The sequence below is a fragment of the Scardinius erythrophthalmus genome, assembly GCF_964197995.2.
Source record: "Scardinius erythrophthalmus genome assembly, chromosome: 8".
Classification (NCBI taxonomy): domain Eukaryota; kingdom Metazoa; phylum Chordata; class Actinopteri; order Cypriniformes; family Leuciscidae; genus Scardinius; species Scardinius erythrophthalmus.
In genome coordinates, this window is record NC_138228.1 from 45,398,688 (window position 1) to 45,425,534 (window position 26,847).

Consider the following 26,847-nt stretch of genomic DNA (forward strand, 5'->3'; position numbering starts at 1 on the left):
GCTTGAACAGAGCGGGTGCTCACAGGTCCCGTTTTTACAGGGAGCCTGTGGCTTGCCAGACATAGCGTTTGTGGGCACTGGGAAGTGGGCACTTTGACTATGTTTGTGGCGCGATCGAACTGCGTCGATCTTATGAGTACGGGCCCTGTGTGCAGGGCTGTGCTTGTGTGTAGGGATGGGCACAGGGAAGTGGGCATCAACACTACATTTATAGCACCATCGGCCTTGGCCGGGACACCAGAAAATACACTCTTTTCGGGATTTATCTGGGTAGCCGTAAAAACGGCTTTTGTGTGCAGGCAAGCGGGCAGCTGTGCGGGCTTGTGCTCTGCTGAGAACGCTGAAGCAGTCGCAATTCCTGGGACTGAGACAGCGGTGCGCTTTGGTGAGGGCCCGGTCGCAACGGGGCTTACACACCTGCGCTTTCCTAGGCGTGCTAGGACTTCTTTGGGGCTTCCGGCTTCAACACAACCCTTGGTCGCGGCCCGCGGTGAGTGGGGCGGCGGCTGGTAGAGCGAGAGCGAGGGCGTGAGCTGCGCTGCTGTCGCTGAGAGGGGGCGGCCGGAGGCTGAGGCTGTGAGCTCCGAGGGGCCTGTTTCTCACGGCCCGCTGCGGAACTGGAGCGCTTCGGTAGGAAGTGCTTGAATGCCTGTGACGCTTTCTGGGCTTCGGAAAATCTCTCCACGAACTCGGAGAGAGAAGATCCAAAGAGGCCAGCGGAGGATAGCGGGGCGTCGAGGAACGCGTTGCGCTCTGCATCAGCCATTTCCGTGAGCGCCAGCCACAAATGCCTCTCGGCTACGGTAGCGGAAGCCATACAGCGTCCCATGGCTTGTGCTGCAGCCTTGGTAGCGCGGAGGGAAAGATCCGACGCGCTTCTCAGGTCCGTGATGCAGATAGCTTCAGGTCCTATCTCGTCCAGTTTGCGGAGGAGATCGCCTTGGAACACCTGAAGCGTGGCCATGGTGTGCAGGGCCGATGCCGCCTGCCCAGCGGCGGAGAAGATCCGCGCGAGCAGCGACGACGTCATGCGGCAAGCTTTCGACGGCAGCACTGGCTTAGTCCGCCGTCCAGCAGAGGGCGGGCAAAGGTGGGCTGCTATCGCCTGTTCCACCGGCGGCAGAGTGAGGTAGCCTCGATCCTGAGCATTATCCAGGGAGGAAAATGCTGGGGATACAGACGAACGTGTTCGTGCAGAAAAGGGAGCGTTCCAGGCCTTCGCCACTTCTTCATGAAGCTCAGGAAGAAACGGAGCGGGCTTAGACACAGGAGAAGAACGCTCACCAGGGAGGAAGCTACCATCAAGCCGGGTGCGCGAGGGGAGTTCCGGTGCAGACCACTCGAGGCCGAGGCTCGCCGCGGCCAACGCGAGTACTCGCATGAGCTCCCTCTCGATGCTAGCTCTAGCCGACGGCTTTCGGGCAGGAGGCGTGAGATCCGCAGAGCTCGCCCAGTCTTCACTGCCTGAAGCTAGCAGAGAGCAGGAATCCTTTTCGACCGACTCGACTTCAGAAACAACTTCCTCAGATGAAGCGGCGGCAGACTGCGGGCGCTGAGCATCAGGAAGTGCTTCGGGGGAAGCCGGTGAAGCTGGCGGGCGAGCCGGCGAGCTTTGTCGGGAAGAGGTGGGTTCCGGGGCCCGCTGCGAGCGGCGCTTCTTACGGCGCGGCAACGCGGCGGGGGGCGCAGGCTCGGAGAACTGTGCCAGGCGAGTCCGCAGAGTCGCCATCGGCAAAAGCTCGCAGTGAGGGCAGCCGCCGTCAGCGAGCGCGAGCACTGCGTGTTCTTCGCCCAGACAGAAGACGCAAATAACATGGCGGTCTCCCTCGATGAGCGGGGCTCGGCACGAGCCACAGGATGGCATCTTGAAAAAGACGCGGCTCTTTTAGGGGTGAGTGTTCGGGAACACTGCACACACACATACACAAAACAGAGCAGATAAAGGATATGAAGCGCCGGAAAGCGCAGCAGGTACGGCAGTAGAAGGCGGCGAGGCCAGCGGCTTCGAGGGCTCGTCCCGCTGAAAAGCTTGCCTCGGCGACGCTTGCTTCTCCGTGATCCAGCGATGCGTGAGCTTCGCTGAAGAGATGAAAATCAGTTGAATCAGCGTACTCGAGCTCCTTTTATAGGGGATGGCCACACCCGTTTCGGCGGGATGTGACGAGGAGCGCGCGAAGCGCTCTCATTGGTCTGATATTGCATCAGCCCTCGCTCGATAGGCTCATGCAGTTGCCGCAGAACAGCCAATGAGTGAGCGAGCCGTCTCGCCATGGCTGTGCACTGCTGCAATGCGTTTTACAAATATGAAAATTAAGGATAATTTTGCTTCAGTATTTCGTGAAAAGAGACTTTTCCCGCAGCGTTCTACGAACGCAGTACGAGAGAACTCTCGTAAGAGAACTTGGATGACCAAAATGGAGCTTCTACCATGATTTACTGTGTTTTTTGTAACAAAATCATCACACAGCACTGTTCTTCATAGGATACAGCAATTTTACATGAGATTACATTGGCATGTCTGCCTTGCCAATTTAAATGCATTTGTTCAAGCTATAGGCAAGTGTGAATGTGTAAGTGTATTTGTAACCGGCAGAACTGTTTTAACATTTTGATGTTTTGTTGGCTCATTAGTTATTCTTTGTGTTTCACCTTGACTGATCACAATTGTTAGTTGTGCGCATTAAGCATTTGTTTATTGTGAGGTTTACAAAAAGCAGGTGCGCTTGCTATTTCATTTGTCAAGCTGTTGTTTTGTTGCTTTTGTCACATGTTGTCATGAGTTTATTATTGTAGGCACTTTTCTCAATGAAAGTGCTTCTCTGTGTGATGCTAGCTTCTGTTTTGTCATTGTTGTTTTGAGACAGTTTGAACTTACTTGGTCTGCCTCTTTTGGCCTTATAGGTTCATGTAGCGAAATTTTCTGCAAAATTATATCACGTTGCTTCTTGGAGATTTTTTGACATTTTTAAAGTGATATGTCCAGTGAGTGGCACTATGCATTCAGTTTGATCAGAAACAGGTGAACGTGAATCTGGCAATGTTTTACTAAAATGGTTATTGTACATGACAGTTCGAAAATGAAATGTCTGGTGAGTAGCACTAAAAGGTTAATGCTTTGTTGTGTTTGAAACTTGGTACCATCTACACTAAACCTGACCCTAAACCTAACCTATAGTTTTTACAAAATAAAACGTGTGATTAAAAACTCATGTACTGAAACAACCATGGTATTTTACCTTGCTTCTATGAGGCTTGAGCTCTTTTATTGTGACTCATGTTTCACGGGTCTCGAACTTGAGTGCTTTGTATCACATGCAAAGCTGTACCAGGTGAGCTACCGAGGAAGTTTACTACATCAGAAAAGCCAGCCCGTTCTCATCCTAGGGCGTCATATATTGACGCTTTTGACATTTCGTCGACATCGAACGCACATGGCACCCTTTAGTGTCAATATGAGATGCAGATAGAAATGGGCCAGAAGGCGCCTCCTAGTGGTCTAACCCTAACCCTACACCAGACCTAAACCTACCCATAACCGAACAAAGCTCTGTGCGTGTCATTTTGATGCTAAAGGGTGCCATGTGCGTTCGATGTCGACGTACAAGAAACCAAGCAAAAGTTCTTTACAGCCACTAGTGGAAATTTCAGCTGATAACTGCAGTGAATTTGAGTTTGTTGCATCATTCCATTGAGCCTAAAACATTTATGGGTAACACTACCTAATATGTTAAAACTAGCTACAGTATATTAATACTTCACCCTCCCCTCCCCTCCCCTCCCCTTTACTGTATATGGTTCTACTGAAGGGGTTTCACCAAATTTTGGCCGTTCTATACTGTACTGCATATTGTGTTTGTCAGAGAGTCGAGCAGTGAGCGTGACGACTGTTGCTCCAGCAGACTAGGTGCTCACCTTACTGGCTGAAAGACACAAGCTGTCAGCCGCAGGATGTGTCAATGTAATATCCTGCCTGACACAGTCCGGATTGTTTCCCTCATTGCTCAGGGCCTGTCTGAAGTCATTAATCTTGAATGGGGCCTGGAACAGCCAAGGACTCAACACTTAACCAGGACCGGGCCAAAAATAGCTCCAAATTACAAATAGATAATTTCTGGTGGCGCAGCCTGGAGCGTGTCAGTTCTTCCTACAGGAAGTGAAGGGTGGACATCAGAAGTGGAGAATACAGCGTAAGAATGAGGCCTGAGACAGAATTAGAAGTGTCAAAACTAGATGTGTTTTAAGGCACAATGCCTCAGCTGCATGTGCATGTCAAATGGGTCTGTCCCTTGTCAAATGTCAAAATCTGAAAATAAAGTGTCTGTGTTGGCCTCATCTAGCCGTTCACTCTGTTTAAAGGTTAGCAAATGTCAGTAAACATCCTTTTGAAGTGTGCAGACAAAAATTGTGTGAAATTAAGGTTGACGTCTGGAAAAAAGCAGCAGCGATTTGCTGATTAGACCTCAAGGCACACTAATACTATAATTTAGGCAACATTAGCATGTCATTGCAAAGTCCCTTAACGCGTTTTCAAACGAGAACCGTCGCTGGAAGGTGTGTTGAATCAGCCACAATAATTGAAGACCAGCACGGCCACACATTTCGCCGCCTATTACCACATATTAATTTCACTTTAAGAGAGATAAGTGTTCTGCGGCTTTGTTTTTCCATCTCCCTCAAAAAGAGTGTATAGTTCTGTCTCTGTTCCTGGGGTTAAAAGCCATTCTTTGATTAACTAATTTAATCTTGCACCTCCAGTTCTGATTAATTTCCACCATTTTACGGTGCAATTAATTAGATGCCTTTTTACTTCTCTCCTCTCCCACTTTTAATTTCAGTGGCAAAACCGCAAGAAGGTTAATTAAGAGGAGGGAGCGGTGGGGAGGGAAGAGAAGTTGTGGGGTGGAGGCAGAGACTGATGCTTCAAGCATTAGCAGAAGAGGCGTGAAGGCGACGGTCGGGCTTGTGTTTCTGTGGAGCTGCGCTGTGTGCAACCGGCTTCAGCAGCATGAAACATTTTGCCACTTTCAGTTTGATACCAAAGTTAATTAGAACTCTATCTGAAATTTTGAAATATTCTCTCATGGTGAGCATTACTATTTAAAAGCCTTCACTAATTATACAGAAATCTAAGCAGGGATGAAGTCTTAGGGGTAAAATTAAATTTACGGGGAAGGGGAGGTTTTGAGCAGTTGTGGAGGAGGGAGAAATAAATAGTGTGTATCTATATACTCTATATTCTCCAATTTTTTTATTATTATTTTTTTTCTATGCCTGCTGTCATCCTATTGTAGCCATTGCTAGATGATTTACAAGGAGGTTTGAGGAGGTGTGATCCACCCAATTAATTTTTGAACCCCCCTCAAAGGAAGGCAAAACAAATGGTCTTAATTGAAGACCTTTGGATTAGGCACGACAAGACGTAAAACCGTGCATCGTAAATAAATAAATAAATAAAAACTATAGAACTGAAATCATTTAAAGGGGCGTTATGTAGAATTCAGAAACCCTTGTTATTAGTTACACTGGCAGCCATTAAGTGAACTGCAGCCAGCAACTTATTGCTCATGCACACTAATGCACACTTTACATATAAGAAACTGACTGTGATTTAATGCCCTGATATACTCACAGCGAAGTTCTTTCTCATTATTTGCTTAGAAGTAAAAAATAATTTGGAAATTCCTTTGCAGCAATATACTTTTAACGAACATCCTGACGCTGTCCACACTGCTGAGAGAAACGTTTAGATGAATACATATATAAATATGAGCTGCTCGTTTTCCTCTCAGTAACAAAATAAACACAACATAAATGACAGCGGTGACACCGGCATCATGTCGACAGAAATGATAATTAAAATTACACTGTTATGACAGTTTGATTATAAAGTATACTTGATAATATAGGCTACATCTGGTTATGTGAGACTATAGTTTTTCTTTGCATGACACATTGACATTGAACAGAATGGCTATTTCGGCATTATCCTGAATTTTGTATAAAAAATAATTCCATGTGTCATAGAACGAAAGAGAGAGGTCAACGTCACATCATTTTATTTTTCCCGGCAAAAACTGTGAGTCCTTCACATACAAATCAGTCAATCAGGCTTTCATAGATAACCTAGGAAGTTGGGGAAGGTCTCGTTTTTTAATTTTCATTGCAAGCTGTTCTCACATTGGCAATAAAAAAGCCAGTAATACATGAATGGTCTAACATATAGACCCTTTAAAAATGTGCACACTAGGCAAAGTCTTCAAATCGCTGACCTGATTTAGATTTCCTCTATTCCATTCTTTGTTGTGCCTTATCGCCTTATCTACAACACCCCTATCTGTGTTTTACTGCAGCTCATCAAGTAATGACATTCAGAGGCCATTACAAAACTAGTAATGGAAGAATGACACATAGTCATTTGAATTATTAAGTCTCTCCGATAGCAGAAATGCCAGTCCTATAGAAAGACATATTCGCTGCATACTTCATACAGACATTGGCCTTCATTTGTCTCGATTATGAGCCTGATGAAGGGGGAGTATGAGATTGTTTCCGCTCGTCCCATTCTCCATTATTCAGACCAAGTGATTGTGTCTTAATTGACTGCATTGCTTTTTAATAGCATGAATAGAGATATTAGAAAGCTCAACTGCCTACATCCATCACAATGCCCTGTCCCTCACACCCGTCACCACACCAACCGCAAAAGAAACGAGCACTCGTCCTTCGATTAGTGATGCCTCCCTTAGCGAGTGTGCTGATGGGCAATATGGCATTCACTTACACCAGCTAAATCAATGGTGTTTATCTGCTCTTTAGAAACAGCCAATAATCAGATCAGCTAGAAAGAGGGGGTAGCGTTAGCATTAGCCAAGAGGATCTTGCAAACACTGTTTATTTGTATGGCTGTGCTGATTACTCGGGTGCTGACCCCAGCAGAAGATCGGAAAAGCACGTTGAGCTGAAATATTATTAGTTTTGATTGCAGTGGAGGGGATTATTAACAGCATTATGACACAAGGATTGGGGCTTGATCACATTTAATAATCAAACATCAGACTTATAGGAGAGGGGGACATTCCTCTTATATTTTATAGGAATGTTCAAAGAAAAAAATATTCGGGGGAAACAATATGGCTTTGCCTTATCTTGCCATCTGTTTGTTTGTGTTGACACATTTCGCAGGGAAAGGAGGACAAACATGTCTCTGTCATTTCACTTAGAGGCTGGATTTCCAGGGATTTTCTTCCAATCAAACGGAGCTAAAGGCTAAAGCGAAGGAGTGCAGATGGTGCAAGCAATCATGACCACAGATGGCTCTCACTACAAGTGGTCATTTCATGTGAAATGGAAGAAAGCCGCCTGTATATATATTGCCTCAAAAAGAATATAACGAAACTAATGTATTGATAGATGCATAAACTAGCTGTATACAATGCTGTACCTTTATTTTGGGGAAGGAATAGATTAAATCAGTGGTTCTCAATCCTGGTCCTGGGGACCCACAGCTCTGCACAGTTTGTATGTCTCCCTCATTTAACACACCTGATTCAGATCATCATCTCGTTAGGAAAGAGCTCTATGAACTGAACTGGGAGTGTCAGATAAAGGAGACATATAAAATGTGCAGAGCTGTGGGTCCCCAGGACCAGGATTGAGAACCACTGGATTAAATGTAAAGTCATAGATCTGCCGTGTACGATTCATCCATGTATAGGTTTCATTTGAAAAAGAAAGAAAGAAAGAAAGAAAGAAAGAAAGAAAGAAAGAAAGAAAGAAAGAAAGAAAGAAAGAAAGAAAGAAAGAAAGAAAGAAAGAAAGAAAGAAAGAAAGAAAGAAAGAAAAAGAAAGAAAGAAAGAAAGAAAGAAAGGGGCCTTGCAATTTTTAATCAAAATGTCATAACTATGAACTTTTGCCTTTACATTTGAGTAACTCGCTGACATTACAACATCCAATCAACAACCAATGAATAGAACCAAGTCTCCACCCTACATTTATACCTGTTATACAACCTGTTACTCTCGGAAGAACATCAAAATACAGAAGAAATTATCTGATGCTATTTTGGTTATTATAAAACAATTGCATTTACAGTGAGCAGATGGGGACATGTTCATTTCACTTAGTTTTGTCGAGGCCACAAGATTTTAATTTGTGGAAATGTAATATTAACTTGTGGGAACGTGATAATATGTCATGGTCTCGAAATCACATACTTATGTTGTGTCTCGAGATGCTACGTTGATATATATTCAATGTGCAAAGTTGTACAAAAGTTGTACAAAAGTGACCAATTTTCCAAATCACTGAAGTTATGGCTCTATCTGACCAATTTTATTACTTTGGTCAATTTCTTACCTACCTTTGATGTGGTAAACCAGTGGCAAATCATATATGTTTCAGCTTATCATCATCAGTACACATCCCTCAATCCTTACCTTATTGTACATGGCTCCATTCAGCACCTCCCCATTTCGGATCCAGATGATTGAGGCCGCGGGTTTGGCATTGTCCGCGTGACATGTCAGATTGAGGGGGTCGCCCGCTCTCAGGCTCACCACAGGTCCTCCGGTGATGACTGGGTCTTCAGGTGGAACTACACAAGAAGGAAAAGGAAAATAATGTTGGGAGATCTGCCAAGATACCAGGTCTGCACTCAAGATTTTGAGATTTCGATATGAACTTCGACGTGAAGCCCTGAGCTGTAAGATTTTCTTCTGGGAAACACTAGACTTACACAACATATAAAGGTTAGTGAGTCACTTCCAGTGCCTGCACATTAATTGCAACCTAGGCTCATTGGAAAACATGTCTCTACCTATATTCTTGCAAAACTCCAAAAAAATCTAAAGTGTCTACCTGAAATAAACACAAGAGGAAGTAAAACAACAACGTTTATTGCTTTTCACACAAATTATGATTACGGTGCAGATTATCAATTAATGAAGACTCATTGTGTGCAGTTCCTTGCACAGTACTGTTATGACCTGAAAACATATTTGCCTAACTAATACATTTTGACGTTTGCATCACATTATATATACATAGCTACCAGCTAATAGATACCAGCTCAATATGTTTGGCTTTTCTGACATTGTAGGGCATTTTTTATCTCATGTTTGCTTTTGTTAACTATCGGTTAGGTTTATAGGTATTGGGCCCTATCTTACACCCGGCGCAATGCAGCGCCAAGTGCGATGAAAGTGTTTTTTGCTAGCTTCAGTCTGACACAGTTATCATTTTCACGTCCAAGCCACATTGTTTAAATAGCACACTCTGCTTATTAAACACAGGGACGCACAGCAGCACACAAACATGCCAAATATTTAAAATGAAAGGATTACAGTATAAAAGTAATTATTGTGTACATAAAGATATGGTAGAATCCGGCTTGTCTCATAGATGTTCTGCTTGCACAATTTTGACCTCGCGCACGAGCAGATCTGTTTGTGCTCTGGAGACGCGTTCGGTCTTTCCACTATCAAATTCCGTCATGTAAATAGCGAATCTGTCATGACGTGAGCGCAACTGGCATTTAAAGGGAATGGGAGATGAGACTCTGATTGGTTTAACGCACGTAAATGCCAAAACACACCCATTACTCATTATGAGAATAGAGACAACCCTTTTAGACCATCCATTTTTCCCGTAGTTAAACTAGCAAAAGTGGATTCGGACACGCCCTAAGTGAACTTGCGTCGTGCGCTTTAGACCATGCGCTTAGATCGTTAAAATAGGGCCCTTAGCATCAATAGGCTATTTAATTTTAACGCCACCAACCAGTTTCATTTTCAAACTGCAGTCATAGTAACGTTTATCTGTTTCTGAGAAATTTGAATGTGTTTTAGTGCCAACCACACGAGTTTTGACTGTCACTAAACATTAAAGTAACAATGTACTGTAATATCATTTTTGCTAATTATTTGTAATGAGCCTGGTTTGTTTAATTTAGATCATTTCATATCAAGTGCACATGGAGAGAAAAGCTGCAACTGAAAAACAACTTTCTTACATCTTACGAACAACGTTGTGGGCCAAGCATCAAGGAACAAGGTTTGATCATAGTAGAGTGGTTTCATTTAAGCGGCATTTAAAGAGAGCAGGTGTGATTTGTATGTACTGTGTGTGGAAACCATCATCGCAGTGTGACTCAGCCGAGTGTGTATGTGGAGCGTACGTAATGGCAGCATGGAAGCGAAAAAGCAAGTGAGGACTGAGGGGGCGTAGAGGCAATCTAAGAGCAGCCAGGAGACATTGTGTGAGAGCCGTTAAGACCAGCAGAAAACAACTTCATGAATGGCACTGATTACTCTCTCTGTTTAACACACACCCAGACCTGATCATCTTGGATTTTATTCAAACTCCAGTGAATTATTGATTGCCCTGCATGCTCATTACTGAACAGATCTGGGGCAAGAGAAAATCAAAGTTAGTAAGCAGCTGGCGGAGAGAAGTATAGAGAGAGAAAGAAAGAGAAAAGGACACAATAAGAGGAGGTCACTGCAAAGAGAAAGATAATTACAGTCAAGAAGAGGTTGTTCAGAATTGTATGGCGCTGAGGTCTTTAATTAGGCTGAAAAAAGAAAGCTGTTCAATCTTTGCTTACTCTATTAAAACTATTCAATGAGTTTGTTCAGCTGTGCACACAAACAATATAAATTATTCCCACAGATGAAAGTTTAAAGATCTGGATCTGTAGAAAATCTGAGGATGAAAAAGCCACATGTACGCTGTGCAGTTTTTTAATGTTCTGTGTGAACGTTGATGGTCAGGTTGTACGATGTGACCCCATGTGTGATCCTGGGTAAGGTAAAACTGAAACATCAATAGGACTGACAGTGTTGACTGGGCATTTCAAGTTACAGCCGGTTTCTGAGCGAGCCTCAGTTCTCTGATATACTTGATGGGTGATGTGTTGTAGGTTAGGGTATGCTAGATCTGGCACTACTGAGCCACAGAAGCTAGGTTTCTATCCAAGTTACGAGTGCAATTTAATTAAAAATGGAAATATCACTACTAAACTGTTTCCATTCCATTTGCTGAAAAACAAAACAAAATGGCCCCTTATGGGAAAATTGTTGTAGCAAAAGTTGTAGCAACAGTGGCTCTTTATTAAATGCAATAAATTACTTTATGTTTTGTAACTGCATTTCAGAATGACGAGAGCAACATGTTTGAGCAAAAAAGTCATTTGACATTTTGATGCGTATTTAGGGATTTACACAGCTTGTCCACTGTATGGACATGTTTCAAATCAAGTGAGTTCATAAATCTAATCAAGGGAGCATGTATGTGCATTTAATCCAGCATTTGTTTTAATGCAGTATCCCAAAATGCACATCTGAATTTGTGAAATGAAAAGCTATACCGACTTATACCTGTACATTCAGATGTTTATGTGCCATTCTACAGAACTGGTGCAAACTGCTGTCCGACAACCAAAAAACACATTTAAAAAGCGTTTAAGTATTCAAATTTAAGATGTTTACTAAGATCCTTCTAAATATTATTGTGGGATTCAATAGATAAGCTTAATATATATAAAATCATTTAAATACAACTTTTGAAAATGACATTGATTTTTTTTTTTTTTTACACTTATTCCATTGTTGTTTTAAAAAATATATTTTTGATTTCTTTAAAACAAAAAAAACAAAAAAAACATTTTATTTTATTTTTTTATTTTTAAATCATGAAACTTTATGTAAAAAAAAAAAAAAAATGTGTCCCGCATTTCCATGTCACTACCAAAACAGTGTGTGTTGTAGTCCATTGACTGAGACGGATTTTAACTACACCCCTACATTAGGAAATATTCCTGTGTCCCTCTCTCTCATAGCCTCTCTTTCATTATAGATAGGTACCATCATATTGAGGGAATTGTGTTCAAAAGTCTAAAAATCTGTGTACAACTTTAAGGGATGTCACTACCAAACACCTTTTTTCAGCAATTAAGCAAACTTTTTTGGGTGTAATTCCATAAAATTTAGTTTTATGTGCGTGTAACTGTTCAGAACTGTGCTAGGTAACCATGTGCTGGTTATCATCTTTGAGCTAGGCTCAAAAGTATCTTAAATTGTCACTACCGAAACAATCATGACCGAAACATGCCATAATTGTTTTGGTAGTGACAAAAGGGAACACATAATCATTTATTTGGGGGAAATAAACTTTTTTTTTTGTACAGTTATGCAAATCATTAGTATCTTATCTCATGTAGTATCTTAGTATGTTTTAGTAGTGTTTTATTATGCGAGTTAAAATTCTTTAATGTGATGGTCACCACCAAAACATTACTGTCACTACCGAAAATGTGCCGTCACGACCGAAACATGGATGCTTTGTCTAAAATAAAGTATACCGAAAAATCTACTAATATGTTATTATAGTGTTTGATTCAATGTATACTCAAACTAATGAATCCTTTACATTGAAATTGTCAGAGATTTTGCCTTGTAATGTTTTATTTTTGGCCACTAGAGGTCCTCCTCATGTCTACACATGTGCCTTTGGGTAATCTGTGTTATTGTTTTCACCTGTGTCTCGTTTTGTGTGGTGTATTTAAGCTGGTCTGTTTCTCTGCATCCTTGCTTGGTTATTGTTGTTCCTAAGCCTGTGACTGCCAGAGCGTCTGACTATTGGGTTCAAACCCCTCCTGTGGCCCAGTGGTAGTATCTAAGACTTTCACGCCAGAGACCCGAGTTCTATCCCCAGCTCTGACAGAATAACCAAGCCACATAATGAACCCAGAGACGCCAAACCCTCAAGAACTCTTTGCCACAGTTGCTCAGCATGAGTCCACAGTTCAGCGCCATGAGACAGCCCTAGCTCAGCAGGAGACTTTGATGACTAAACACTCACAGGTGCTGACCGACATCATGACTTCTATTCGTCAGATCTTTGACCGGCTGCCCTCCACTCCAGCTGCTGCTTCTACTGCTGCCTCTGTACCCCTTCCGGGGTCTCAAGTGCTTTCTCCTTTGGCTGAACCTCGCCTACCTCCACCGCAACGTTTCTTGGGTGATCCCAGTGCATGTGATGGATTCCTGACTCAATGCTCTCTCACATTTGAACTACAGCCATCTTCCTTCCCCTCAGATCGGGCCAAGATCGCGTATGTTATCACCCTCCTTTCTGGTAAGGCTCTCTCCTGGGCAACAGCAGTCTGGAAGGCACAGGCACCCTGCTGTTCAAGTTATTCTATGTTCAAAGAGGAGTTCAAAAGAGTCTTTGACCACCCTCTTGGCGCTCGGCAAGCCTCTAAGAGACTTCTCACCCTTCGACAAGGTAATGGCAGTGCCGCTGAATATGCCATACAGTTTCGGACAGTTGCGGCTGGGAGTGGTTGGAACGATGAGGCCCTCATGGTGAGTTTCCTGAACGGTCTATCTGAGGCAATTAAGGATGACCTGGCTATCAGAGAACCTGCCAGTGATCTCGAGGCTCTTATTGATCAAGCAATCAAGCTAGATAATCGCCTGAGGGAAAGAAACCTGCATCGCCAGTCTGTTCCCACACTGTCTGCCAGCCCAGCTCCTTTCCCAATGCTAACAGTGCCCCAAGATTCTCCAGAGCCCATGCAGTTGGGAAGGGCTCGACTGTCTCCTTCAGAGCGCAACCGTCGCTTCAGAGAGCGCTGTTGTCTATATTGTGGAATGCAGGGTCATTTTCGCTCTGCTTGTCCAGAGCTCTCGGGAAACGCCAAGTCCCGCACAGGCAAGGAAGGACTGTAACGGGAGTAACATGCACTGCTTCACCTTCCAACGTTGGGTTGTCCCTTCCCATCACACTCTCTTGGGGAGACAAGAAACATCAACTCCAGGCCTTGATTGATTCCGGTGCGGCCGGGAATTTTATGGATTTTTCCCTTGCCAAGAGTCTCCTGATCCCGACTAATTCCCTTCCTGCCCCCCTAACTGTAACAGCCTTAGATGGAAGACCGTTAGCTCCTGGAAGAGTTACCCACATCACCTCTCCCGTTTGTCTTTTCATTTACCAGCACCAGGAGAGAATGCGCTTTCACATAATTCAGTCTCCGGAGTTTCCTGTTATCCTCGGTCACCCCTGGCTCCTCCAGCATAACCCACACTTTGATTGGTCCTCTGGCACAGTCCTCAGTTGGGGTTCCGCCTGTCAGACTACATGCTTGGCTCAGAACTCCTCTGATCCTGTTCTCGAGTCTCAGGAACCCCTAGACCTGTCTCAAGTACCTCCTCAGTATCACCACCTCAAGGCAGTGTTCAGCAAGAGAAAAGCCACTTCTTTACCTCCACACCGCTCCTCTGACTGCGTCATTGAGCTACTCCCTGGAACCTGTCCCCCCAGAGGTCGTATATTCTCTTTGTCTTCCCCTGAACGAACTGCAATGGACAAGTACATTGATGAATCCCTTTCAGCAGGGATCATCCGTCCATCCACTTCCCCTGCTGGAGCTGGATTCTTCTTTGTTGGGAAAAAGGATGGCGGACTTCGGCCATGTATTGATTACAGGGGCCTTAATAAGATCACTGTTCGAAATCGTTATCCCTTGCCGTTAATGAGCACTGCCTTCGAAATTCTGCAGGAAGCCAACATCTTCACTAAGCTTGACTTGCGCAATGCCTACCATCTTGTGCGCATCAGACAAGGAGATGAGTGGAAGACTGCCTTCAACACGCCCACTGGACACTTTGAATACCTAGTTATGCCCTTCGGTCTCACTAATGCTCCTGCAGTCTTTCAAGCTCTCATTAATGATGTTCTCAGAGACATGCTCAACCAATTTGTTTTTGTCTACTTAGATGATATACTAATCTTCTCGAGTTCCCTCCAAGAGCATGTGAAGCACGTCAGTAAGGTTCTCAGACGCCTTCTGGACAACCATCTTTATGTCAAACCCGAGAAATGTGAGTTTCATGTGACCAAGGTCCAGTTCCTGGGGTTCATCATTCAACCTGGCCAGATACATATGGACCCTCAAAAGGTTCAAGCAGTAGTGGATTGGCCTACTCCCTCGTCAGTAAAAGAGGTACAGCGTTTTCTTGGCTTTGCCAATTTTTATCGCAAGTTCATCCTGAACTTTAGTACTGTAGCGGCTCCTTTATCTGCCCTCACTAAGGGAAACACAGCCAGCTTTTGTTGGGGGCCTGAAGCAGAGTTGGCCTTCAACAAACTCAAACACTGTTTCACCTCTGCACCTGTTCTTATTCTACCCAACCCAGATAATCCATTCATTGTGGAGGTTGATGCCTCGGATGTTGGGGTTGGAGCTGTACTGTCCCAAAGGGGGGAGGACAACAAGCTGCACCCTTGTGCATTCCTTTCCCACCGCCTTACACCGACTGAGAGTAACTATCATGTGGGGGATCGAGAGCTACTGGCAGTTAAGCTAGCGCTTGAAGAGTGGAGGCATTGGCTTGAGGGGGCCAAACACCCATTTCAAGTGCTTACAGACCACAAGAACTTAGAATACATTCAGCAAGCTAAGCGACTCAACCCCCGCCAGGCACGTTGGTCCTTATTCTTCAACAGATTCCAGTTCATCTTGTCCTACCGCCCTGGCTCCAAGAACATTAAACCTGATGCATTGTCCCGAGTATATGTAAACACTCCTCATGAAGATTCCATTACGCCGATTATCCCCAGTTCCAAGATAATAGCTCATATCAGGTGGGAGCTGGAAAATACTGTAAAGCAAGCCCAGACCCAAGAACCTGACCCAGGAGGAGGGCCAACCAACTGTTTGTTTGTCCCGAAAGCTGTCCGCTCCCAAGTCCTCCAGTGGGGTCACTCCTCACGCCTCACCTGTCACCCTGGCACTTCTCGGACCCTTGAGTTTCTCCAGAGACGGTTTTGGTGGCCAACTATCAAAGATGATGTCACAACCTTTGTAAATGCCTGTCCCACGTGCAACCAAGGTAAAGTCTCTCATCGTTCACCCCAGGGGCTACTGCACCCTCTTTCCATACCACACAGACCCTGGTCTCATCTTTCCATGGATTTTATTACTGGACTTCCACTATCACAGGGCAACACCACCATCATGGTCATAGTGGATAGATTCTCCAAGGCTGCCCGATTTATTCCCTTGCCCAAACTACCTACCGCAAAGGAGACTGCTGAATTGGTTGTCAACCATGTCTTTCGCATTTTTGGCATCCCACAAGACATTGTCTCTGACCGTGGGCCCCAATTTTCCTCCCGGTTCTGGCGGGCATTTTGTCAATCTCTGGGGGCAACAGTGAGTCTATCTTCTGGGTTCCACCCGGAGTCCAATGGGCAAACTGAGAGGCTGAACCAAGATCTGGAGACTACCCTGAGGTGTATGTCGGCTAACAACCCATCCTCTTGGTCTTCCTTCATCATGTGGGCAGAATACGCGCACAACTCCCTTCGCTCCTCTGCTACGGGTATGTCCCCTTTCGAGTGCCAGTTTGGGTATACTCCTCCTCTATTCCCTGAACAATAAGTGGACGTTGCAGTTCCCTCCGTGCAACAGTTCATCAAGCGCTGCCGTAAGACATGGAAGAAGGTCAGACTCAAACTCCTTAAAGTCTCCCAGCAGTACCAGCACCAGGCTAATCGCAGACGCCGACCTGCCCCAACTCTGCGCCCCGGCCAAAGGGTTTGGCTGTCCACCAGGAACATTCCCTTGCGGGTGGAATCTCGTAAACTTTCTCAGAGGTTCATCGGCCCCTTCAAGATTGCCAGGAAAGTCAACCCAGTTACTTATCGGTTATACTTACCTAAGTCTTTAAAGATAAATCCCACTTTTCATGTCTCTCTGTTAAAACCAGTTTTGTCTTCTCCTTTTCTTGCGACAGGTAAACCTCCCCCTCCTCGTATCATTGGTGGCCAGCCAGCCTACACAGTCCACCGAATACTGGATGTCCGTCAAGTACGTGGGTCCCGACAGTATCTTGTGGACTGGGAGGGCTATGGTCCTGAGGAGCGCTCCTGGGTCCCTGCCAGGAACATTTTAGACCCGAAACTAATACGAGAATTTCATGCTTCCAAGTCTAGTCATCCTGGAGGGAACGTCAGGAGCCGTTCCTAGAGGAGGGGGTCCTGTCAGAGATTTTGCCTTGTAATGTTTTATTTTTGGCCACTAGAGGTCCTCCTCATGTCTACACATGTGCCTTTGGGTAATCTGTGTTATTGTTTTCACCTGTGTCTCGTTTTGTGTGGTGTATTTAAGCTGGTCTGTTTCTCTGCATCCTTGCTTGGTTATTGTTGTTCCTAAGCCTGTGACTGCCAGAGCGTCTGACTATTGGGTTCAAACCCCTCCTGTGGCCCAGTGGTAGTATCTAAGACTTTCACGCCAGAGACCCGAGTTCTATCCCCAGCTCTGACAGAAATCATATGATTAACTTAATGCCTTTTACAAAGAAAGATTGGGTTCAAAATACAACAAATCTAATAAATTACACTTGAAATATTGTTAAAATTGTAATTGTGATTGATATACCTTTGATTTTTTATTTTTATTTTAAATAGCAAGGTAGATGCAAACAAAATATTAATAGGTCAATATATAAGCCTTCTTATTAAATTATTAATTATTGTGTTTCGGTAGTGACACATTTGGGGAGAGGAAAAATATTCCAAAACTTTCAGAAAATACAATATGATAATTAACTAGAAATATGTACCTTGGATATTATACAATTTGCATACATACAACATTTGTGGAAAAACACGTTTTTTCAAGACATTTCCAACTTTGTAGACTTGCCCTTATACCAACCACACCCTCCGTATTCCCTCCCCCAAAACTAAAAAGACAAATAATAGAATGAGGACTGATGCTAAGGTGAGACTCTGGTCATAATAACAATTAAATGAAATAGGCTACATTTTATTTTTGCAATTTTGCAAACTTCAGATCTAACAGCTATCTTGTTTGCCAGTTGGAGGTCTTATTTTTCCATTGCAGGCTCAAGTACAGATCTCTCAGTAGATAAAAATGCACAGAATTGCTCCACTTCAGGCTTTTTACAGGCAGTCTTGACTTTTTCTTGACCTGCGAAGATGGTTATTGCAGATATTTATTAGCTTTCTCATGCGGATCCATTTTAAATGTGACTGAAAAAATGAAAATTGTATTTCTGAGTTAGATGTCCTTGCTAGAAACATTTAATTTAATGTGTTTAAGGGCATTTGGATTAAGTGACTTTTTATTAGTAACTTTCTGAGTGTGGCTGATCATAGCAGAGCAGGGCAAAGATGGAGAAACACTTTTTTAAAATCATATCAGCTAAATCTCAGCTCCACTTGACTGCTTTTAGCAGAAAAAAAATGATTAAAGAATATCTTAGTACTATTTTTCTGGTAGATTTTGCTATGAATATAATCTCGCACAATTACTAAAAGAAAGATTGTCCATCTCAAAGGGGGTATTTGAGCTCCTTATATGGAGACAAAAAAAAAAAAATCATTTTCTAAAAGACAGCTTTGGGAATCAAGACAAGTCGATTTTGCAGAGTTAAGGCTGCATTCCAGGGTCATAATTTTTTGTTGATACTGGAACAACATTCCTATCTGAAAATGTTGTCCTAACCAGAGGTGTAAAGTCCAGGGGTCAGAAAGTAAAAGTCCTGCAATGTGTTAATTCCACCCATGAACTCATCCAGCTGATTTCACTAATAAGTTCTATCTCCTGGCTGAAAAACTGTGCTAATTAGCAAATCCAGGTGATTGGAACAACATACTGAGGAGGACTTTTACTTTCTGAACCTGGACTTTACACCTCTGGTCCTAAACTTATCCCTACCCCTAAAAATAACCCTACCCATAAACAATCCCTAAAATCAGATAGAAATGATGGGTGAATAACACTGATGTAGAAGCATCTTACCCTGGTTTTAAGCCTAAATTTGATATAAACTGTAAACATGTTCCTTGAATTTGATTGGTTGATTGGAATGTTCTTCCAGGGTCAACAAAGATGTTGATTCAGGAACATGTTGCTCTTCTCTTCGCAGACCTCAGCATCCCAGAGCCGTTCACTGTTCTTCTGCCATAGGCCTGTCTCTACTGACGGCTGTGCCCATGCACTACAAATGGCACTGGTCATTAACCCTGTAAGACCCACGGTTGCAAATTTACAACATCACTTTTAACAATTCAGAAAAAATGCCTGCAAATGTTTTTTTCTCTCAAAACCACATTTACATAGTTAATGGGTCCTATTGTTTGTCCTCACAATGCTATTGGATAGAAGAAGTGTTTATAGGTTCGGTCATCTGGCTATGAACTCACTCTACCTGCAAACTTCCCGCTGAGCTCATCTCCTTTTTTTGCATGACTGGATTTGTCAGGATTAAAGTAAGTAAAATTGCTTAAATATTTTTTTGGGTGTTTATTTCAATGTCTAGAACATGTACATATTTAGTTATTTTGGAAAACTTTCATCAAATTTGATTTAGAGCTTGTTATGTCTATGTTGTAATTCTACAACGTTGGGTCAGAGTGGTAGTCAAAATAGCCTGTGCACCTTACACATTACATAAGGACACTGCACTTTTCAAATGATCACAAATTGAAAAAAAAAAAAAAATGTAGTAGAAATGTAGTGATTCATTGTAACTAAGCTCTAAATGTGTTTTTCTGTTAATTGTTTTACTTAGTTTAGCTTAGACCATTATTAAACACGTGAATAAATTGTATGGGATATTTGGAACTTCAGCATCTATAGCAGTATTTGAAACTCCCTGTATCTTTGTAGTTTTTTGTTTGTTTTTTAACTTCTAAATGATCCTGAGCCATTTTTTCTCAGTGTTGCCCAAGCAGCAGTTAGTAGCATTAGGAGATAGAAAAACAGATTCTGAATGTTCTGGAATTCTTGGGAATTTCTGTTGCATTGTCCGGACAGGTGCAAATGGTCTTGAATGTGAACCTGTAAGTGCTCTGGGGGGATGCATGTGTTCCTTTAGTATGATAAGTAGAGAGCATAATAGGCTGCAATAGACAGTATTGTTTGAATGTAGTAAAATGTTGATTATCACTTCATTGAAATTATAATACTTATGGGCATGCTAATGGAAATGTTGATTATCACTTCATTGAAATTATAATACTTATGGGCATGCTAATGGGAATACTTAGATTTCTACCCACATGGTCTACCACCCTGTCTATTCTTTCAGTTTATCTACTACAATGTAAGACCCATATGTATTATTCACATATTTAACTTCATTATTTTTTACTTTTTCCATTTCAGAATGCCACCAGCGCAGAAAGGTCTTTTATGATGGATACACAAACACACTGTGTAGCAAGTGCAATGTTCGCCTGTGCTTAACAGATGAAAAAAAACTGTTTTAGGGACTATCACTGCAAGTGAACACAGACTGCCTTCAAACCACAGTTTTTTTTTTTTTTTTACGAAAAGTTTTGTAAATATTTTTTTTCCAATATTTTTTATTAATAAATGCTTATTCATAAAACTATGATTGTTGTGTGGTTATTACTCATGATATATACTGTTATGGGGCTAAGTAAGCAATCAACCCTGCAAATGAATGCTTAAATGTTCTGTATATCTGTTCAGACAAAGTGAGTACAAACACAGAAGTTCTGCTCCCAACAATGGCCAACGTTGCAAATTTACAACATTTTCCTAAAAACTTACTAAAACGTAAAAAATCGGAAAACGCTTTCATTTCTACATCAGAGGCCTCCTAAAACAATATCTGGGAGGTCAAAAAAATTTTTGCTCATTTTTTTCTATATTTGGGTATTACAGGGTTAAAGGAAGGAGCTGTTATTTCGGGCTGTGGCGCTGAGGTTTTTGTCAGACATTCCTTACCTAATTTTAACTCTCCCAGACACTCTTAGTCTGACAGCAGTACAAAGGGCAACCCTGTAGCCATGCAAGCCATCATCATTACCGGCCTGTTTGCAAACTCTGCATCCTCTAATGGCTTCAAATTAGCGCTTTACCGCAGTCACTCGATAGATTTCTCATGAGTCAGTCAGCAGCGCGGATTGATCGCTCCTTTTTAATTACTGGCCAGTGGGCTGCAATTCTTCCACCCTCCACTTGGCTGGGAAAACCTCAATCCATAATTCTGTCTTTCTGTCCTGCATGTCCTGATATATTGCCTGTTAGCAATCTCTCAGTTGCTTTTACAGTTAAATTCTGTCATTTACTCACCATCATTTCTTTCCTTGAAGCACTAATAATTTGAGATTTTCCTAGGTGACTGAAGACAGATTCTGTCAAGCTCCAAAAATGACAAAAAAACAGCATAGAACTACATTAAAAGTAAATACGACAAATGTTCTAGGTCTTCTGAAGCCATATGATGGCTTTATATGAGAAACGAACACGTCAGATCGTTGATGTAAAACCTGTCACAACATATGCATTGTGGCATATGCAACTGAGTTACATCGGAAGAGATTTTCAAGCAAATAATGACCTAAATTATGGTATTTTCATCACACAAAACTATCATATTTGAGAAATCTTGTAGAAATCACAATGTTTTATGTGTTTGTGCCTTCATTTACTGTCATTGTGTGGGAAGGACCTTTTTTTTTTGCTGCACGGAAGAAAGAGAATCTTGGAACAAGGCAAACTATCCCTTTTAACGTGCACTGATTTATTGGTTGTATGTATTTGTAATTTACTACTGTACTGAACTGAGAGTGGAGAGAGCAAAAATATCACTGAACAGAGGAGCAATTTCACTGTGAAAGTTTGTTGTTGTTGTTGTTGTTTGTACAAAATATAAGAGCGTATTTTCAAAAACCATTATTAAACAATAAATGATCTGTAGCCAGAGACAAGACCTGGCTCAAGGTGACAAGACTTTTAACTTGTAGCATGTGTCTGAAGAAAACAATAAATAACATGCAGGCAAATGGATTTGCAATTAACCAAATGGACTGAAACATTGGCTCAATCAACTGGGGACCTTGGATGTCAGCGACAAGCTTTTTAAATCAACTGGATGGGCGATGTTTCAGTTCCAGGAACTAAAAGGAAGGGCATGTGAGAGAGCAAGAGAGCGATCTCTTTTATTCTCCAGAGTGGGTTTGATGCAATAGTAATTGCAGGGGAGGAAATTTCACTTCATTTACAGTGGGCTTCTATAGCAGTGGCTTCGCAGGTTGAGTTATTGACATCAAAAACAAGATTGTGGAAGAGTGAGGTGATATGGCCTGTAATCCAGCTTCTGGAACGGGGGGAAAGCAATCTGTTGGGAACCGAATGGGTGAGGTGGTGTTTTGCCTCTCCTGACGTGTCTGGCACAACAATGAGGCCCGTCTGTTTCAGCGACGGCTCCAGTCACCTGCTCACGTGGCTGCTGCGGGCTGTGATAGATGGATCGGCAACGAAACAAGAAAGAAGAGGAAGTGTAATCGAAAACATGCCAGGAATGGAGACAAGTGACATACGTGGCTCACTGGCCCAAATCAAATCTCCCTTCACAGCGCTGTCACTAATGTGTTGCTTTGCGGGAGGCAGAATTCAACGGTAAACACTCGCTGATCCATATTCTACCTCTCCATCTCTTGCTCTCTCCATTTCGCTCACTCCTCTCCATTTGGCAGAGTCTTTACGGGTACGGTTTCAACGGCTCGATGCATGAGTGATGCCCGGCCAGATTGCCAGTGTTATAGCAGAGTGGAGTCAGGGGTTGGGAAACCAAAGGCGATGGAAAGAAAATAAGATATACCTTTGAATAAGCATCAAAGTGTGCAGGAAATAGAGGTGCTGGGGCACTGCCGGTGAGCGTGGGCTGGGTTTTGGCGTGACCACTACAAGCAGACTCATTTTGTTTTCTGAGAGCATTGTCATGGCCTCTGACTATGCAGTAGGTTGGAAAAGAGAAGAAGTTGTTATGAGAAACGGTTGGGTACCTCTAGTTGAAGAGGCGTGGTGGGGTCAGATTGTGAATAGGTGGTGGTTGGAAGCTGGTGAAGTGGTTGCGATGGGTGGAGATGACAATGAAGCAGTAAAAATACCATCATAAGGTCCACTTAGGAGTCGGCTATTCCTACAACGTTAGTAACTGCTTGTTTGGTCAATCAGCAACACTAGAAAGTGAACTTCACCAACAGGCAGAAGGCACCAAAAAAGCATACGGATCAGTTATTTATAATAACTACATAACAGTCTATAATAACTAAAAGGAAATGTCTTTTCAAAATCAAATTTTTTAAATGTCCTTTCACTGTTTGAATTCATGGTTTCATTTTGTTGAAAAACATTTCCATCACAGAAGTATGTGTACAGTAAATTGCAATTTGCATGTAGCTTAATAGATCCAGGGGAAACAAGCCTAGATGCTGATCAAAGCTCAAAAGTGTTTCTTACTCAACATGTCAAAGTGAATTACACCACAGAAACGCTGACAGCTTGACGTTTGTAAGTAACAGAACATCTGTACAGAGTCTCGTCTGTCATTCAGGCTATATGAGTGTGTTTGCAGATGTGTCTAGGGTCATAGCCCAGCAGGGTGGAACTGCAAGCACAGCTAATCATCCATTTAAATAACATCTGCATCAATGTTGTGCACAGTTGCATGTGCAATAGTTCAAACACAATGGTACATAAACCAGCTATTTAATCAATTTTGTCTCTAATATTTGATTTAGTAAGAATCATCTTTTAGCAAACACAGACTGGGTTTATGGGATTTGGAAAGCTCTGAATGTTTGCCAGCAACTGTTGGTTCAAAATAGTTGCATTCGCTTTCAGTAACGGGACTTTATTGTTGTCAGTTTCTTTCTTAAATTATTTTACTTGCAATTCAGGTCAAAATTTCCAACTCAAAGTTTATAAGAATTGTTTGGGGCTCTAAGGAGTGACAAATTGTAAATCTAGGTTTGGCATGTTTGTTTGCATTTGATTCATAATAAGTCAATTTAAAAGCATCCTGTCTTGTGAAAAAAGAGATTAAATGAAGTTCGGTGGTGTTCAGAGCATTGCACTTCTGTGGAAATGAAATCTGGAGTCGAATTGATGACCTTTGTTTATCTTCATAAGACTATAAGCAGGACGTTTTCAAAACATCTCGCATCTTGTGATTTGCAATTAAAAGTTAATAATCTCCATGCCTTGAAGCTGTTTATCAAATGATAGGCTAAGACTTTGAGACTTCCAAATGCGAAGTAATACACATTCCAAGTGTCTTCACCTATTTATTTTTCCCGCAAGGACACTTGATCTTCCATTAGTTGTGAAATCATAATTATTCATTTTTGCGAAAGGGAAGGATAAATGAGTGGGGTAGATTTAGCCCTTGCATCTTCCAAGGATTTAATCCCTAGAAAAGCAAATATTTTCTAATGAGCACTTGTAAGATAACAGAATAAGAGATCGTCTGACTGCTTATGCTATCACTTTGCATACTTACTTTTTATCGTAGGGAAGAGCAATGAGAACCATTAGAAAGAGCAAAATTGAGATTCAAAATCTTTAAGTCTTTAACTTTGATAGTTTCATAAGGCCAGAGACGATCTCTGTCTCTTCATTACTCTGCTGTCCATTTTCACATGGCCTGAGATTAATGTTGAGTGGACACGTAAGAAGACAAGGATGGCAATGTTTTAGAGAGTATATAATTAGCCCACAGGGCTAGGTAGAAACTGCTAAAGTAATAATTCTGAAAAAGTGACCTCTTGAAGTTAACCCACTAAATCCCAGAGTTCTGCATAGGTAGAGTTCAAAATTCAGGAGTCTGGCTATAGTGAGCAGATTTTACCATCTCGTGTCATGGCGGACATGATGATGTGTTTTTTTCTTTGATGAAGGAAAGTTTTTTTTTTTTTAATAAGCTTTGCCCAAGTTTTTCTAGCAAGCAACCATCAGTGGTTCAGAAATTTTGTATTCAGGATAATTCACAGTTGGGATTCAGTTTTCTCCACTTTCAAACGCTTGATCAGATATCAAAGCCTCTATCGGGATTGGCTGATCCAGGCTATATGTGGAAGTCTGTAGAGAGTACACCTGCCCTAACCTCAGCCTTCAGGCGGTGTGTGAGGGAAGGCTGAGTCATGAAGCGAGGGGTTGAGGGACCACTTCAGCTGTCAGGTAAGAAATACTAGGAAGAGCGGGAGTCACACTCCCATTCCTGTCATCACTACTGCTCAGACCAGGCTTCTTGACATTGTAAAAGACAGCCAAGAGATCACTCTGCTACAGAGCTTGCATATATTACAAGCACAGGTTAGAAGATCTGGTCACCTATTTTTTCCCCCAAAACATTGAGGCTTAAGTGGATAGCTACTGTTTAGATCAGGGGTGTCCAAACTCGGTCCTGGAGGGCCACTGTCCTGCAGAGTTTAGCTCCAACCCCAATTAAACACACTTGAACCAGATAATCAAGGCCTAGTAAGACCTTGATTATCTGGTTCAGGTGTGTTTAATTGGGGTTGGAGTTAAACTCTGCAGGACAGTGGCCCTCCAGGAGCAGGATTGGACACCCCTGGTTTAGATAGTCATGCTTTATTTTAATTTTCTTATTATTTTCAACCACTCATTATTAACATTTAGATCTGTCAGGAGGATCTGCGGAGTTGCAGGTGCTACACACCCAGGAACAGCATATCATTTGAAAGACATATTTTTATTGTATCATTATTTTTTTTCTCTCTTTTTTTCTTAGTTTCTTTAAGCCACATTACTGATATCTACATATTGTTGTTCAAATATATTCTTTTGACTGACATCTAAAAGTCTTGGAAGTTAAGAATGAGTTTTTCCAGCTTAGTTTGTTCGTCCTTTTTATTGGGGAGGATATTTTGAGTTCCGGAGGTTACAGTATGTTTTCATAATACAATGGGTAGCACTTTAATTTACAGTCCTGTTTCGCATAAACATACTATCTACTTATTGTAGTAATGACACTAACTAACCAAGAACCTACCCCTAAACCTTAACATAACCCATGTAGATATCTTACACTTCTCAGTACTTTTGTGGGTAGGTACACTTTAAGTACAATGAAAGTGCATGTACAGTACACATAAAGTGCAACCATACAATGACATGATCCTTGTCTAGGCTCATGAAATAAATCACTGAATAGCCACAATGATCACAAAGCCACTAGCCCCCTGGTGTCCAACTTGACAGGAAATTAAACTAGACTGGGATGAACTTGAGGTTCTTGGTTTTAAGTTTGTGGGGGATAATTAGCGTTATCAGTGCCCATTGAGGCAGTTCTAAAGCAGAACTAATTAAGGCCCAATTAATAATGACCACAGCAGGAGAGAATCATGATAAACAAAACAGCCTGTGCATCATCGCTTTCAAATCATTTCCTCCAGTCAATTCACCAATCAAACATATTTGCAAGTTGACAGTGGTGAATGATGTTCCGGTCATAAGGTGGTTGTGATACTTGTAGCAGTGGGATTTAGGCGACTATTTTGTCTATGCTAAATGCAAATAAGTCATTTGTAGAGGGAGCAGCAGAGAGAAACCGCAGACCACGTAATTTGTCTTCTTTCTTCCTCTAATTTCCCTCACTACATCCTCCCATGCAGGTCATTATTTTAACTTTTCATTAGTGGAGATCAATAAAGCAAATCACATTCCGGCTTGCGAGCACATGCGCTCCATGGCTTACCCCACCACTTATATAACACCTCCCCAATCTTAAGCCCACTCAGTGCTTTCTCAGTAACCCACAGTTTTGCCCACTGGTGCGGGGAAGAGCTATAACTTGGTGGGTGTGGGTGGTCTTTTTCTTTTTCTTTTTTTTTGAGCAGATAAACCTACCAGGTGGTTGATTACAACCTCAGCACAGATAACACTGTTGCTGCCCAATATCGCAGATACAGCAACGCTGAATAATAACCCAATAAAACTTAATTAAGATTCAATGACCTCTCTGGTTTAATAATGA

General features: G+C 42.3%; 1 protein-coding gene across 4 annotated transcripts in view; it reads right to left on the bottom strand.

Moving 5' to 3' along the window:
* Window positions 1–26,847, bottom strand: part of kirrel3b (kirre like nephrin family adhesion molecule 3b) — a 211,459-nt gene that overhangs the window by 50,393 nt on the left and 134,219 nt on the right. For all 4 annotated transcript variants that reach the window (XM_081372332.1, XM_081372331.1, XM_081372329.1 and 1 more), the window contains exon 4: window positions 8,437–8,594. In XM_081372332.1, coding sequence (XP_081228458.1) covers window positions 8,437–8,594 — 158 coding nt within the window. The remainder of the gene's footprint in view (window positions 1–8,436; window positions 8,595–26,847) is intronic.